Source organism: Macrobrachium nipponense, chromosome 9 (genome assembly GCF_015104395.2).
Source record: "Macrobrachium nipponense isolate FS-2020 chromosome 9, ASM1510439v2, whole genome shotgun sequence".
In the NCBI taxonomy this organism is placed as follows: Eukaryota; Metazoa; Arthropoda; class Malacostraca; order Decapoda; family Palaemonidae; genus Macrobrachium; species Macrobrachium nipponense.
The window spans coordinates 89,611,803-89,629,302 of NC_061110.1; the positions used below are offsets into that span (position 1 = coordinate 89,611,803).

Sequence of the window (17,500 nt, forward strand, 5' to 3'; positions counted from 1 at the left end):
TTTAGACAAAAAGGAGTCTTAGATTTGGATAAATGCTAAAGCGTGTTAGGCTTGGATAACTGCTAAATGGGTCTTAAGGTTGTACAAATTTTAAAGGTCTTAAGACTTGAATGAGTGGTAAAAGGTCTTGGAAATAAAGATCAGTAGCGAACCTTGGAACTTGAATAATACCACAAATTGGAGAAGTTTAGTTAGGTATTAGTGTCTCCAGTTACCATTTAGGTGATTAAACCAAATTAAACCAGTTTTTTCCTGACGATTGAAAAAGAAACCCACAAAATTATTGAAAATAACTTGTTTTTACTTGTAAGTAAAATAATGTGTAAATACTTACAAGTAAACAAATTATACTCGGTAATTTTATGTTTTTTTTTCTTTTTAATTTGGGTGATTAATAAATGAGAATGAATTAAAAAAAATTAAAGAGGGTAAAAATACTTTTGAATTCTTAGCGAGGAAACTGTAAGAACACAAAGCCAAGACTTCGTAGTAGGTAGAAAAAACCTGGTTTCCGAGTAGAGTAGCCTATGGGGGCTTCCAGGAAATCTCCATTTTGTTATTTTCTCAATTTCTTCAGAACAGCAATGCCTCTTTAACTGGTTTTTTAACTTGCAGAAAGCCCAAGGGGATTGCCACCCTGCTAAAAGTGAACACAGAGGATCTTTCTTACTCTTATTTAGGCTAAGATGCCCCTCCAACAAAAGGACCTCGTCCTTGATAAAACAAAAACGAAGATAGGACTGTTAGGTAATCCTCTATATTATCATTATTTGCATATAAAGCCTTTTTTAAACTAACCGGTGTAGGCCCAGGAGTTTTGGTAGCATTTTTTCTATATCTCAAGGATTGAGATTTTTTTACGTTTGAGATATTAACTTTGATTTTTTTTTTGTCTCATGAAAATCATTTTCTTTATATTTTTCCGTCACATTTACTGTTAAAAGAATATGTTTGTCCTGTCAGATTTAAGATTAAAAGAACGTTTTTCTGGGAATTCACTGTCAAAAGAATATTTTTATCCTGCCAAATTTACTGTTAAATGTTTTTATGTTTTTCTGTCAGATATAAGGTTAAAGGAATATTTTACCCAAGGTATTCACTTTCTCAAGAATATTTTTATCCGGCAAATTTACTGTAAACGATTTTATTTTTTCCTGTCAAATTAGAAAGCTATTTTTTCCGATAAATTCACTCTCAAATAAATACGTTCATCCCGTCAAATTTTCTTTTGGAAATATTATTTTTAGCCTGTCAAAATCATTGTATAGCTTTTCCGCAATACGATAGCACGTAATTGGGTAACGCTCTCAGATGATAAGTCAACAGAGAGAGAGAGAGAGAGAGAGAGAGAGAGAGAGAGAGAGAGAGAGAGAGAGAGAAATTTAAGTCCTGAAAAAAGGTATTGACGTCTTCTTGAGTCGCTTAGGGGGATAAGGCTTTAAACACTTGCAAAGCCACTTTACCCTTGGCTTAACTGCCAGCCAGGTAAAGGGGAAAATTTTAATAATTGAGAGAGAGACGAGAGATTTTGAGAGAGAGAGACGAGAGAGAGAGAAAGATTAAGAGAGGAGGAAACAGGAGAGAGTAGAGAGAGAACGTTGCCCCCTGGCAATTAACCCTGTCCTCTGGCGTTTTTGAGAATCTTTTTTCAGGTGTCATATTCTGAACACTGGACGGAAGACCTGAAAGTCGTGCGTCCAGGAAAAAAAAAAAAAGGTAGAGAAAAAAGATTAATAACGTCATACTTGTGGAAGAGTAGACTTTTTAATAACGACGCCCCCGCAACCCCCCCCCCCACCCCTCCTCCTCCTCCGCCACCCCCGACGCGAAATCTTTACATCCACCTGCTTATATATATGTATATATATATATATATTATATATATATATATAATTATATATATATATATGTGTGTGTGTGTGTGTATATTATATATATATATATATATAATATATATTATATATGAATAAATAAAGTTATATAAATAATGTGTGTGTGCCCCCCATGTGTGTAATATGTTTATAATATATATAATTATATACTATATCTATATATATATATATATATATATATATATATTATAGTGGTGTGTTGGTTGTGTGTGTTATTATATATTATATATATATATATATATATAACTCGTATATTACCGTAATGGTAGATGAAAAGCCTGTTAGTGTACACGTCAATTTCTATTTTTTTGATAAAAAAAAGGCCTTCTATGCACAATATAATTACTGTCCTCGCATGCTCTCTGACCGTCTCTCTCCTTCATCTCAACCTTTGGTTTCGGTTCATTTCACTCTTGTCTTTTTGTATTATCATTTCGATATAGAAGTTGGGTACTTGATGCCTTTATGTAAGGTAGACCTGAAGAAGACGTTAGAAAGGAAGGGAAGGAATATGAGTTGAATTTCAACCGCAGACGAAAACTATATTCACTTCTTTATTATAGACCTTGGGTGGGTAATGAATAATGGTTGGAAAATGTAGAATATGTTATGGCATGGTCATAACTGTCTTCTTGTGACTGTGAATTTCACATTTAACTCTACTCACACAACCTGACATGTGATCTTACCCACCGACTGATATGGATGGAACTTTTAAAAGTCAGTCGAGGGGAGGCATTACCAATTGCTTTGTGGGTCGTACTGTTGTGGAGAAAGTTTTTCAATCATTCTAAATAGCCTTCCAATTCTGCTTCCCATAAAAGTTGAAGAGAGTTGAACGGTTCGTTCCATTCTCCTTATGGCTTCGTTCCCTTCAGTCTCTCTCTTTTATGAACATATGTTTCGGTTCTTGATTTATTATTTATTATTATTATTTTATTATTATTATTATTATTATTATTATTAACCAAACAAAAACTTCTTTCAGTTTTCTTCTGAAGATTGAAAAAGAAACCCACAAAATGTAAATACTTATAAGTAAACACGTTGTACACAGTAATTTTGTGGGTTTCTTTTTCAATTATTATTATTATTATTATTATTATTATTATTATTATTATTATTATTATTATTATTATTATTATTATTATTATTATTCTTCTTTAAGGTCCACAATATACTGATGGAAGCAGTAGTAAACTTTATTAAAGAAAAAAAAAAATTTACTACTGCCTCCATCAGTATATTATTGTGGACCTTATAGAACATTACTTGTACCCTCGTGATTGAGATTGCTACCCAATTATTATTATTATTATTTTTTTTTTTTTTTTTTTTTTTTTTTTTTTTTTTTTGCTCTATCACAGTCCTCCAATTCGACTGGGTGGTATTTATAGTGTGGGGTTCCGGGTTGCATCCTGCCTCCTTAGGAGTCCATCACTTTTCTTACTATGTGTGCCGTTTCTAGGATCACACTCTTCTGCATGAGTCCTGGAGCTACTTCAGCCTCTAGTTTTCTAGATTCCTTTTCAGGGATCTTGGGATCGTGCCTAGTGCTCCTATGATTATGGGTACGATTTCCACTGGCATATCCCATATCCTTCTTATTTCTATTTTCAGATCTTGATACTTATCCATTTTTCCCTCTCTTTCTCTTCAACTCTGGTGTCCCATGGTATTGCGACATCAATGAGTGATACTTTCTTCTTGACTTTGTCAATCAACGTCACGTCTGGTCTGTTTGCACGTATCACCCTATCCGTTCTGATACCATAGTCCCAGAGGATCTTTGCGTGATCGTTTTCTATCACTCCTTCAGGTTGGTGCTCGTACCACTTATTACTGCAAGGTAGCTGATGTTTCTTGCACAGGCTCCAGTGGAGGGCTTTTGCCACTGAATCATGCCTCTTTTTGTACTGGTTCTGTGCAAGTGCCGGGCATTCACTTGCTATGTGGTTTATGATTTCATTTTTCGTATTGCACTTCCTACATATGGGAGAGATGTTATTTCCGTCTATCGTACTTTGAACATATCTGGTTCTTAGGGCCTGATCTTGTGCCGCTGTTATCATTCCTTCAGTTTCCTTCTTTAGCTCTCCCTCTGTAGCCATTGCCAATTGTCATCGCTGGCTAGTTCTTTAGTCTGTCTCATGTATTGTCCGTGCATTGGTTTGTTGTGCCAGTCCTCTGTTCTTTCTGTCTTTCTCCTGTCTCTGTATATTTCTGGGTCTTCGTCTACTTTTATTAGTCCTTCCTTCCCAATGCACTCTTTAGCCACTCGTCTTCACTGATTTTTCAGATATTGCCCAGTGCTCTGTTTTCGATGTTGACGCAGTCCTCTATACTTAGTAGTCCTCTCCCTCCTTCCTTTCGTGTTATGTATAGTCTGTCCGTATTTGCTCTTGGGTGTAGTGCTTTGTGTATTGTCATTTCTTTCCTGGTTTTCTGATCTATGCTGCGGAGTTCTGCCTTTGTCCATTCCACTTTATTATTATTATTATTATTATTATTATTATTATTATTATTATTATTATTATTATTATTCAGAAGATAAAACAAACCCACCAAAGGAGCCATTGACTTGAAATTCAAGATTCCAAAGAATATGGTTTTCAATATAAAAAGAAGTAGCATAAAGTAATAAACAAAGAAAGAAGAGAACAACTATTAGAGAATAAAAAGAATAAACCAACAAAATTAATAAATCGATAGATAAAAATGTAATTAATTAAATTATAAACATAGAAGGAGACTGCCTTAGGAAATTCCTCCGCTTCCGTTTCAGTCCCCCCTGGAAGTCCCCTTCGTAATTCAGCGTATCTATTTCTTATATACGTATATCCTTCTCTCGTCTTCGATGCTCGAATTCTTTGAAACCCTTTTGTCAAAGTCCTGAAGTCTGCGGAACTTTAATGTATCCAGTCCCCCGCCAGTATATTTGATTTGGTAACGTTTTCATCCCAGGGCAGGACTTTCTCTCTCTCTCTCTCTCTCTCTCTCTCTCTCTCTCTCTCTCTCTCTCTCTCTCTCGTTAAGGGCGCGATTCTCCACTTTTTATATGTCTCTGAATACGCCGTTTCCCGATCTCTTGTGTTTCGGCAGGTTAAATGTTATCGTTTTCGGTCTCTCTTTCTCTCTCTTTCTCACTATCTCTTTCTTGTGAAATATAGCGTTTTCCCGTTCTCTCTCTCTCTCTCTCTCTCTCTCTCTCTCTCTCTCTCTCTCTCTCTCTCTCTCTCGAAATTATCGTTTTTTTTCTCTCTCTCTCTCACTCTCTCGAGCACGCGATGTCTCCTCGGATGGACTATAATAAGTCTTTGAGAAATCCTAATCCTTGTAACACTCTCTCTCTCTCTCTCTCTTCTCTCTCTCTCTCTCTCTCTCTCTCTCTGGGGAAATGATCGTTTTCCTGTTATCTCTCTCTCCTCTCTCTCTCTCTCTCTCTCTCTTCTCTGGAAATTGGAAATTATCGCTTCCCTGCTCTCTCTGTGGATATTATCGTTCTCTCTCTCTCTCTCTCTCTCTCTCTGGCAATATATCATTTTCCTCTACGGCTCCAAACATTCTCCTCTATGAGGCGAATGGTTTCCTGAAAGAGAAGCGCTCATTCTCCACGATGAAATACAGCAGTGTTCACTTTGGCGACTCTACATAGTCCACGGGGAACATTTCACACGCAGTGTGTCCCTCGCAGGAGCACCGGCTGATTTCACCACGAAACAAAGACCTAAGACCGAGCTCGTTATCCGATCCATTAATTCTGCTAGTTATGGATGCGAGCGCGTATATGCTGAAGACAATGGGCTGGGTTTTATATACCCACGTGACGTTTTGTTTAGGCATGACGTTCACACGTTATTTTATGTGAGAGTTCGAGATGAGCGATTTACTGTGTAGCAGATAAGTAGCATTATTTGTAGGTAATTTATCAAGGCCTCTATACTCCTTGAAAGGTATTTTTGCTTTGACAACACTCTTTCAATAATTTCAAATGAGAAAAGGAGTTGAACGATTGACAAAGTTGCAGAGATAAGTAGCATTCTTTATCAGGTCATTTACAAGGCTATTATAATCATGGAAAGGCATTTTTTAATGCGACTATGGCTGTTTAAATTTTAATATAATTATTCATAAACGGCACAAATTATAACAATATTAAGTGGAAATCAACTGAGCCTGTCAGAATGAAATGGAATGAAGTCAAGCGAATGAAATCCACGATCTCGTCAAGTGAGAACAGCAAAAACCAGCCGTGATTTGAAAGCCAAACTGGAGGAAGCTGACGGATAGATCACGAAGTAAGCAGAACAGATTCAGAAAGAAACTGGATGACTTCCTGCTGAGTAAGAGACTTCCCAAAACTTCTCAAAGCGACGGCTTAGCATTGCTGGGGGAAAGTGGGTTGCAGCAGGGCGTGTTTTAGAAGATTCTCTTACAACTGTCTGTCAGTTTGCTCGTCTATGTTTTTTTTTTTTTTTTTTTTTTTTTTTTTTTTTTTTTTTTTTTGTCTGGAGTGTTTAGTCCTTGTGAAGTATCAGGGTTAAATGGAAAGTCTTTTTGATGCATCAAGGAATAATGTGGCGTGTTAATGGAGCTCTCTTGTATTGGGAATTGACATTCCTTCGCTGTTTTTGTCAAGGTCGTCTTCATGTTAATACGTTCATTCTGTAAAGAATTACTCAAGGATTTGTTTTTGAAGCGGAACAAAGTCAGGTGCGTATTTGCACTGCATTTTACTGAAGGTCTGCCTGTCTGCTTTGAAGCATGGTGTAATTGCGCAATTTCCAGCATTATTTCACCTTGGAAGAATCATGACTGAAGGACGGAAATGTCTCATTTATTAATGGAAACCTGGCAAGAAAGCTGATAGCAGCCAAATGGTAAATCATTTTGGAGAGACGGAATTAAAAAAACGTGAACAAGGCGCGTCAGTGGCTTGATCGGCTTGGTCTTGGCCTGCCACCTCGGTGGCCGCGAGTTCGATTCTCGAACACTCCGCTGAGGGGTTAGAGATGTGTATTTCTGGTGATAGAATCTCACTCTGGACGTGGTTCGGAAGTCACGTAAAGCCGTTGGTCCCGTTGCTGAATATCCACTCGTTCCATGCAACGTAAAAACACCATACAAACAAACAAACAAAAAACATGAACAAAACATGCTGGAGTCATGTACCCAAAACTAAAAGCAAAAACATTAACGTTGGTGCAAGAAGAAGACGAAGTAGGAGAAGAAGAAGAAAGTGAATTTGCAAAGACAACGAGGGAAAGAAATGCACCACTGCCTTCATGCTCAGCAATTCCAAATAGAAATGAAAGATAAATCACAGTGAGACCAGATCTAGGTTGTACAAAGGTCCACAGAGCAGAGAGGTCTGCTGCCAGCACAAAAATATTCATACTGCCAAACAGCTTTGAGGGAAAAAGAAAAATAGTACAAAAAGGCTTAAAAGAAGGAAGACTCAGACATTGATGTGGGGTGCGTGCAGAGCACGAAGAGAGAGAGAGAGAGAGAGAGAGAGAGAGAGAGAGAGAGAGAATGAACTGAACAAATTGTTCGGTTAAAAGCTCAGAGCTCTCTCTCTCTCTCTCTCTCTCTCTCTCTCTCTCTCTCTCTCTCTCTCACTTCGGGGAAAAACAAGCAGGCTATTATTCGAACAAACAATAAAATCCTTCTGTCACCTAACAAGCCTACCTACGCTGTATGAGGCAACGAGTATATATATATATATATATATATATATATATATATATTATATATATATATATATATACATATATATATATATATATATATATATATATATATATATATATATATATATATATCACCTTCGCAGGTAAATGTCTGGTTCCACCTGCCAGGCACACAGCTTTGCGGCGTCTTTGCTCCCAACTCTTGTGTTAGGAAGGTAACTAGATCTTTCCGATGCAGCGTTGATGCCCTTGACTAGCTAGAATCCCCGTGCAAAGAGGAAGCTTAATTCGAACGACACTTCTGCCGATCATGACGATTCTGACAGATCTGTCATACAGCCTGAACGTCATTTGCCACCGAATGGAGTTTTAGTTTTGAGTATTTCTTTAGTATTTTGGCTAACTTACATTTTTTCCCCTTCTGAGGGTGTTATGCCAAAGGGATGGGGTTGCAAGCACTTTCCATGCGCCCCCCCCCCCGGCTGAATGATGGATAGATTCTATTTCTTAACGACAGTTGTTGTTTTCCCCTAGAGAGACATGTTTGGAAATATCATTATTAGTAATTCAGTGAGTCGTCTTATAGAAAACCAATAGGGATGTCAACCTTTTCTCGTTAATTGTATATGTATATATTATACAGAATGGGTCCTTATAGATTGCAAACCCAGCAGGGGAAGGAAGAGAAGACGATGTGTTGACGAGCTAAGAAAATTTGCGGGTATAGACTGGCATATAAAGACCATAAACAGACGGGAGTGGAAGGACATTTCTTAGCCCTTTGTCCTGCAGTGGATTAGCAACGGCTGATGATGATGATGATGATGATATATACACATACATAGGAATACACAAAACAATGAATAAAATATATTTACATATTTCTCAATAACATGCATTCGAGAAAGTGTGTATGAACGCTACAAAAATACAATTATTCATATATTCGTCTTTACACAGATCTTCCGCCCAACTAATGTCTCTCGCAATCATCTTCTGTTCTTTATTATTATTATTATTATTATTATTATTATTATTATTATTATTATTATTATTTGTGATACGGTGTCTGAGGCCTTCAGCCTTAAGTCTTTCTTTTTTGCTCGAGATGTAGGAAACGCTTCGAAAGCAAAACTGTTATATAAGAAGATCCTTTTTCATAAGTCTCAATTCTCCTGTTAGGTGCTTAACCGAAGTCGAATATGAACCATTTATGAAATATGTTATGACCTTTTTCAATTTTCCAAACCATTTTTTATGTATATTATGACATTTTTAGATTTTTTAAGCCTCTTTTAAAATATTTTATGACTGTTTTCAATTTTCAAAACCATTTTTAAAATATTTTGTGACTTCAGTTTTCAACCATTTTTGAAATATTATATGACTTTTCATTTTTCAAAACTATTTTTATGTATTTTATGACGGTTTTTAAATTTTCAAAACCATTTTAAAAATATTTGATGACTTCAATTTTCGAAACCATTTTAAAAATATTTTATGATTCAAAACCACTTTTCATGTATTTTATGACTTTTTTTACTTTTCAAAACCATTTTTTTTTTTACATTTTGTGACTAATTTCAATTTTCAAAACCATCTTTTTTTATATTTTTATATTTTATGACCACTTTCAATTTTGAAAACCATTCTTATTTAATTTATGACTGAATTTAAAAAATATATATTTTAAGACTTTTTCAATGTTCAGAACCATTTTTATGTATTTTATGACTGTTTTCAAATGTTTTTTTTTTTATATACTTTTGGAACTCGGTACAAGTCTTGCATGGAGAAACATTCATATTTATTGGCAGACTTCCTCACGAATGTCCCTTCGACTCCTTCATGCATTCAACATGAAGTTTTACATAGTCACTTTTTCACATATTTATTTATCAAAGAGACTAAATTGTTTACTAAATCATTCTAAAAAAAAGATTCTAGCATATTGAATATAAGGTTCTGAAAGTTCTTCAATGTTCACAAAACGAAATACAGCATAAAAACTGGTACAAAATTGGCAAATGAAAAATGATTAATCAGAATACTGTGGAAGATGCTTGAACATGGAATAGATGATAAATTTTGCTAGTGTTACCAAAGTAAACAGATTGAAATGAAGAGTATGACAAATTCAGGTAAACTAGAAGTTTATGTTGCTGTAGAATTCATTTCATAAATTGGTATTGTTAACTTATATCTGTTGATCACTATATTTCTTAATGTTGTGGTTTTTTGCTTCAATTTTGTACGAAGAGTGTTGATCACAATACTGCATTTGTTTTCCCTAAAGAGTAATAATTTTATTGTTTGGAGTCAGTGTATTGAAACGAGGCTGTGATATCGTTGAAAATACAGAGGGGTTCAATCTTGCTAACAAATTTGCTTGGAATCTCAGCCTTTAATCATTGTATAAACATATTTCAGATAAGTTAGCAATGTGTGATTTCAGCTTCCGGCGTGATTGTTTGTCCTTTGCATTTGAAGTGATATTACTGTACATTTAGAGAATAGAAAAAGCCTCGAATTGTTCCTTCCATTGCTCTGACTGACGCCTTGTTCTCTCTTCTCTCTCTCCCTGTGCAGGGCGTGATGATTCAAGAAGGGGCACGGGGGCAGTGCTGTCACCACCTCCAGTGACTGACTGCCACCACTGCTATGCCATTACATCCCAAAAACGCCTCCATACGCCGTCGTCGCAGATGGCACGGTCTCCCCCAGCTGGTGGGGGTGACAGTGTTCACCTTTGCCTTCGTAGGTGTCAGCATCCTGCTGCAGGACACGCCACCGTCCTTTCAGTCATCCTCCTCCTCCGCCGCCGCCGCCCTAGTGACGTCTCGCCTCTCTCACCCTCACGTGGTGCGGACTCGAAGCCTCAAGCAGGTCTCCACTACCACCAGTTTCTACACGGAGGAGGAGACTGACGTCCCCCTCGTGGAAGAGCTTAATGCCACCAAGCCCCAGAATGACCCCCTCTTCCCGCCCGACCTCTTCACGCCCGAGGAGCGCAAGCAGGGCGCCATCATCCTGCACGTCATGGGCATGATCTACATGTTCGTGGCCCTGGCCCTCGTGTGCGACGAGTTCTTCGTGCCGGCCCTCGACGTCATCATCGAGAAGCTGCAGATTTCGGAGGACGTGGCGGGCGCCACCTTCATGGCGGCCGGCGGCTCCGCCCCGGAGCTCTTTACCTCCGTCATCGGCGTCTTCATCAGCTTCGACGACGTAGGCATCGGCACCATCGTGGGCTCGGCTGTGTTCAATGTGCTGTTTGTGATCGCTATGTGTGTGTTGTTTTCGAAGACGGTGCTGGACCTCACTTGGTGGCCGCTGTTCCGCGACGTGACTTTTTACAGCACCTCCCTCCTGCTGCTGGTGGTGTTCTTCCTGGACAACAACATCTTCTGGTACGAGGCCCTCATCTTGTTCCTCATCTATATCACCTACTGCCTCTTCATGAAGTTCAACGAGAAGGTCGAGAGGTTCGTCAAGAAGCAACTCAACCGCAACAAGGTGACCCGAGTCTGCTCCACCGACCAGCTGGTGCCGAGCGTGAGTAGCCCCCGCCCTCACTGTGCTGTGTACCTTGCCGACCTGCCCCGCCCCGCCCCGCCCCCCTCACAAAACAAACATTCTCTTCTTCAGTTCAGCTGACTCGACCAGTCAGTCAGTCAGTCAGTAGTCAGTCAGTCAAACAGTCAGTCTCCTCTTGTTTCCTCTCATCGATTCGTCGTCATTGACGGATAGGGGTGTGGGTGGATGGTGCGCGTCTTCCTCTCGTGATTATATATATATATTATATATATATATATAATATATATATATATATATATATATATATATGTAATCATGTTAGAAGACCCGCTCATGCACACATACGTCTATATATGCATACATGAATACTTACACGCATGCGAGTTTGTGTATATACTATAAATATATGATATATGATATATATATATATATATATATATATATATATATATATATATATATATATATATATATATATCACTGGCTCGCTTGTAAACACTTGACATGCACTCACAGAATTATGTAAATTTGTCCTAAAATCCTGGATGTTTCCTCACAAACTATGTCTTAACTGTGTCTCAGAATGAGATGTGAATGCATAAGTACCAACCTTTTCGTTCCTTGTAGCTTTTAAACATCACCTGTAATCAACTAATGTTTCATCAGACAGATAAATGAATTACAGTGGACGTCATTCGCATTACAATTAAATAAGTAGACGTGTACTACGTGTCACCTACAGTCATCTAAATGTGTGTGTGTGTGTGCAAGTGGCCCATATATACTAAATGACAAGCATGAGTGTACAGTAAGTAGCTGATCACACGTCCTATTCAGTTTGTGCTGCAATTGGTGTTTAATCTTACATAGACGGAGAACAAAAAATTCACTTTCATTAAATTCACTACATTCATTCTTCCAGTTCAATACTTCATTGCATCGTATAGAAATAGTAGTACACTGTATTCTAAGTAATTAAGGACATAGCACACCTCGGATTGATTACGTGAAAAATACGAAAATTGAGATATTCTTTGGATATTTTTCGGGACATATATTACTAGTAGTGGATGGTGCTATTTATTATTATTATTATTATTATTATTATTATTATTATTATTATTATTATTATTATTATTATTATTATTATTATTATTATGATTATTATTATTATTATTATTATTATTATTTTATTTATTTATTTCTTTTTTTGCTCTATCACAGTCCTCCAATTCGATTGGGTGGTATTTATAGTGTGGGGTTCCGGGTTGCATCCTGCCTCCTTAGGAGTCTATCACTTTTCTTACTATGTGCGCCGTTTCTAGGATCACACTCTTCTGCATGAGTCCTGGAGCTAATTCAGCCTCTAGGTTTTCTAGATTCCTTTTCAGGGATCTTGGGATCATGCCTAGTGCTCCTATGATTATGGGTACGATTTCCACTGGCTTATCCAATATCCTTCTTATTTCTATAAAAGATCTTTATACTTATCCATTTTCCCCTCTCTTTCTCTTCAGCTCTGGTGTCCCATGGTATTGCGACATCAATGAGTGACACTTTCTTCTTGACTTTGTCAATCAATGTCACGTTTGGTCTATTTGCACGTATCACCCTATCTGTTGTGATACCATAGTCCCAGAGGATCTTTGCGTGATCGTTTTCTATCACTCCCTCAGGTTGGTGCTCGTACCACTTATTAATGCAAGGTAGCTGATGTTTCTTGCACAGGCTCCAGTGGAGGGCTTTTGCCACTGAATCATGCCTCTTTTTGTACTGGTTCTGTGCAAGTGCCGGACATTCGATTGCTATGTGGTTTATGGTTTCATTTTTCGTATTGCACTTCCTATATATGGGAGAGATGTTATTTCCATCTATCGTTCTTTGAACATATCTGGTTCTTAGGGCTTGATCTTGTGCCGCTGTTATCATTCCTTCAGTTTCCTTCTTTAGCCATTGCCATGTGTCATCGCTGGCTAGTTCTTTAGTTTGTCTCATGTATTGTCTGTGCATTGGTTTGTTGTGCCAGTCCTCTGTTCTGTCTGTCATTCTCCTGTCTCTGTATATTTCTGGGTCTTCGTCTACTTTTATTAGTCCTTCTTCCCATGCACTCTTTAGCCACTCGTCTTCACTGGTTTTCAGATATTGCCCCAGTGCTCTGTTTTCGATGTTGATGCAGTCCTCTATACTTAGTAGTCCTCTCCCTCCTTCCTTTCGTGTTATGTATAGTCTGTCCGTATTTGCTCTTGGGTGTAGTGCTTTGTGTATTGTCATATGTTTCCTGGTTTTCTGATCTACGCTGCGGAGTTCTGCCTTCGTCCATTCCACTATTCCTGCGCTGTATCTGATTACTGGCACTGCCCATGTGTTTATGGCTTTTATCATATTTCCGGCGTTGAGTTTTATATCCCCTCCTTCCATTATTCCCAGGTATTTGTATCCTGTCTCATCTATGTGTTTGATGTTGCTCCCATCTGGTAGCTTTATCCCTTCAGTTCTCGTTACTTTGCCTTTTTGTATGTTGACTAAGGCGCATTTTTCTATTCCAAACTCCATCCTGATGTCCCCAGATACAATCCTTACAGTCTGGATTAGGGTATCTATTTCCTTGATGCTCTTACCATGCAGCTTGATGTCGTCCATGAACATCAGATGGTTGATTCTGTTGCCTCTTTTCTTGAGTTGGTACCCGGCATCCATCTTCTGTAGTACTTTTGTCATGGGAATCATGGCTGCTACGAAGAGTAGTGGGGACAGTGAGTCGCCCTGGAAGATCCCTCTCCTGATATTAACCTCTGCTAGTCTTATTCCAGAGCTTGTAAGTATTGTATTCCAGTTGCGCATTGTATTTTTGAGGAAGCTGATGGTGTTTTCCTCTGCCCCATATATTTTCAGGCATTCTAATAGCCATGTGTGTGGTATCATGTCGAAGGCTTTCTTATAGTCTATCCATGCCATGCTTAGGTTGGTTTTCCTTCTACTGTTCTTCATTACCATTTTGTCTATCAGGAGCTGGTCTCTTGTGCCCATACACTTCCTTCTGCAGCATTTCTGTTGGTGGGGGATGGTGTTTGTCTCCTCTAGGTAATTGTATAGCCTTTCACTGATGATACCTGTTAGTAACTTCCACATTATTGGTAGGCAGGTAATAGGCCTGTAGTTACTGGCTATATTTCCCTTACTCTTGTTTTTTTGTACTAAGGATGTTCTTCCTGTGGTCATCCATTTGGGTGCATGGTGATTTGAGATACAATGCTGGAGTTGTTCTGCTATTCGTGGGTGTAGGGCCTTGAAGTTTTTGAGCCAGTATCCATGGACTTCATCGGGACCTGGAGCTTTCCAGTTTGACATTTTCTTTAGTTGGTGTCTGACTGTCTGTCGTGACCTCTGTGAATCTTTGTTTTATTCTCACTGTTTCTTCTTCCTTGACTTCCTGGAGCCATGTTGATGTTTGTTGTGTGATACCGGATTGCTCCATATGTTTTCCCAGAGTCTCTTACTTGGTTCGGCTTCAGGAATTTCTTGGTGGTTGTCTTTCCCTCTTAGTTGGCTGTATAGTCTTTTCTGGTTGGTTCCGAATAGTTTGTTCTGTTGGTATCCCTTATTCCTGTTCATGTACCGTTGGATCTTATGTGCTTTGGCCTTAAGCCTCTGTTTTACATCTTCTATTGTTTTGTTTAGTCCCCTCTCTTGTACTTTGTATTTCTCGTTGAGTTCCTCCCATGTTTTCTTGCTTCTTAGCCTTTTTTCTGCCATCTCTTTCAGTTTACTCAAGTCAGATCTCATCACCATGATTTGCTTTTCCAGGCGCCTTTTCCAAAGAGGTTGCTGTTTTGGGTTCTGTTGGGTTGGTTGTGCTGGTGGTGTTGGTGTTCGAATCCCCATCAGTTCTGCTACTAATCTTGCTCCTGCATATGCCAAGTTATTATTATTATTATTATTATTATTATTATTATTATTATTATTATTATTATTATTATTATTATGATTATTATTATTATTATTATTATTATTATTATTATTATTATTATTATTATTATTATTATTATTATTTTAAAAATTCCTCATAGTAGCACGAGTCTTCAAATGGAGAAACAAATCCACAGCTATGTAAATGTACATATATTTCAATTTAAAAACAGCAAAATGGCTTTCGGGAATCTGTTCGGTTCCCCTTATTATTATTATTATTATTTTATTATTATTATTATTATTATTATATTATTATTATTATTATTATTATTATTATTATTATAAGTCTAATAGAAATCATATTCTTAGCGTTTTGATTTATGATATTAGTGGCTACATCAGAGTTCGTTATACACAAGCACGTATAAAATAGATTAAAAATGCAAATTGTTATTTTATATCAGTCTTGAAAAGGGGCGGTTGGGAGGTGGGGGTGGGGGGTGGCGCTGGGATGGAATCTTGGATTGTCAAGATGAGAAGTTTAAAATCCAGAGAATGTATGATGGTATATACGTACGAGATTTTTAAATTTTTTTTTTTTTTTTTTTTTTTTTTTTTTTTTTTTTTTTTTTTTTTAGACAATTACTGGACTGCTAGAGTTAACTTGAGTCTGTTCGCTTTTCTTTGTATTTCGACGACTCGCTGTTTATTACTTCTTTGTCTATCGGCATTACTGCACACATCGAGATGGGCATAAAAATAATCGGCATTACCCCCATAAAATACAATTACGTTAATTGGTGTGTGGCTAAGTGACTACTGAATTAGTGCCAAGCTTGTATTCACAAGGAGAATATCAACATCTAGTACAATGCAGATGCAGTATTTTGATAACTGACAATTCTAATTAGATTATTTTGTTGTTAAGCACATGTTGAGATTTCAGTCTGAAGTAACTAGAAATAGATGCCGAACTTCTATGCAAAGAGTCGCATTCAGAGTGATGGCTGTTTTGATAAAAATGTAGAGCGTAGTTATGTGGAGAGATTCAGAGTAAAAACACCACACTTAAAAAAAAAATGCAAAAACAATTTATATTTTGACAGGAGGAAAACCTGCAGGTGGCCTAACGTAAATCGAACATGAGCCAATAGGTTTTGTTTTCGGACAAATATCTTTAGACCCGTGACTGGTCTATGTTTTTATTTGCCAAGTAAGAAGCATTCTTCTGCCTTACCCAGTGAATGAGATAAACATACTCGTAGAATGAACGGTCAAAAGTTAAGTTATGCCTTTGGGATTTCCAGCATACACCCGTAGATGAGTAGAATTCATGATGTTGCTTAAATTGTAAGCATGATGGACGAGTCTGTCCACGACATGGAATTAAATAGATCAAAACTAAACGTCGAAGTGTCTCAAATGACAGACGCAATCGTCAGAATCTTCCTCGGATCATCTCAGACGCGGCTGGAGAATTTGAAATCGATACATCGGGGAAAACGTTGCCCTGACAAGCAAACAGAAGAAGGAAAGCTGAACTAGCTGCTGCTGCTGCTGCTGCTAGGCTGCTTGGGTACGGCGTGGCTACAGATCAGTCAACCTCTCTCCAGGAGATATGTCGAGCTTTGCCTGGTGCATTAAGCTTTCAGGATGATGCGCAGTAACTTCCCGTGTTTATTTGGCCTCTCGAAGGATACGTCTTCTTCAGGAAGTCTCGGAAACTTCGTGGTGGGGGGAACTTCGGCTGTTTGGAAGACGCTGCAATGTTTGTTCCGTCCTGGCAGCCGCGGATATATTGAGGCCTTCGAGTGTCATAAATATCTCTTTTAGTAAATGGAACGACAAAGCTCCTCTTTATAGGTTCCACAGTGTGCCGGTCAATATCGAAGATGGTTGTGCCATACCGTCAACTTCATCTTGTCATTTCTTTAGTTCGTGTAACGCGCGAGGAAGCAATGCTTTTGGATTGTTTGAGTTAACTTGAAGTATAGTAGATTCACATCAACCATGCATTTGATGTCTAGGCCAGTCCCTTACGACACTCCTGATTGGCTGTTGATAAGCAAATGACAGGGCTGGAAACACTTATTCTCTCTCGAAAGTTCACATAGGCAGGATGTATGTTCCACCTCTCCTCATTGATACATTTGAAAGACGTAACTCTAAAGAGAGGTGGAACATTCACCCTGCCTATATGAACTCTCTCTCGAGAGACTGAGAGTTTCTAGCCCTGTCATTGGCTTATCAACAGCCAATCAGGAGCGTCTTAAGGGACTGGTCTAGACATCAAATGCATGGATGATGTGAATCTGCTATAGCAGCGACAATCATTTAAAACACGTTTCTTGCCGTTCATAATTTTCCAGGACGTCAGTGTCATTTCTGTCCAACATTCCCACGAGATCCATAGGTATCTTTCTTTATTTGCTTATCACTTGGCTATTACGCCCTAAGTGACACTTACTG

General features: G+C 38.0%; 1 protein-coding gene across 10 annotated transcripts in view; it reads left to right on the forward strand.

Annotated features, from left to right (window-relative positions):
• The window catches only part of LOC135218566 (sodium/potassium/calcium exchanger 2-like), a 490,480-nt gene that overhangs the window by 231,814 nt on the left and 241,166 nt on the right, over positions 1 to 17,500 (forward strand). For 8 of the 10 annotated variants that reach the window (XM_064254943.1, XM_064254946.1, XM_064254942.1 and 5 more), the window contains exon 2: positions 10,175 to 11,140. In XM_064254943.1, coding sequence (XP_064111013.1) covers positions 10,247 to 11,140 — 894 coding nt within the window. In that variant the 5' untranslated portion in view covers positions 10,175 to 10,246. The remainder of the gene's footprint in view (positions 1 to 10,174; positions 11,141 to 17,500) is intronic. The other 2 variants (XM_064254950.1, XM_064254951.1) reach the window with 1 other exon arrangement.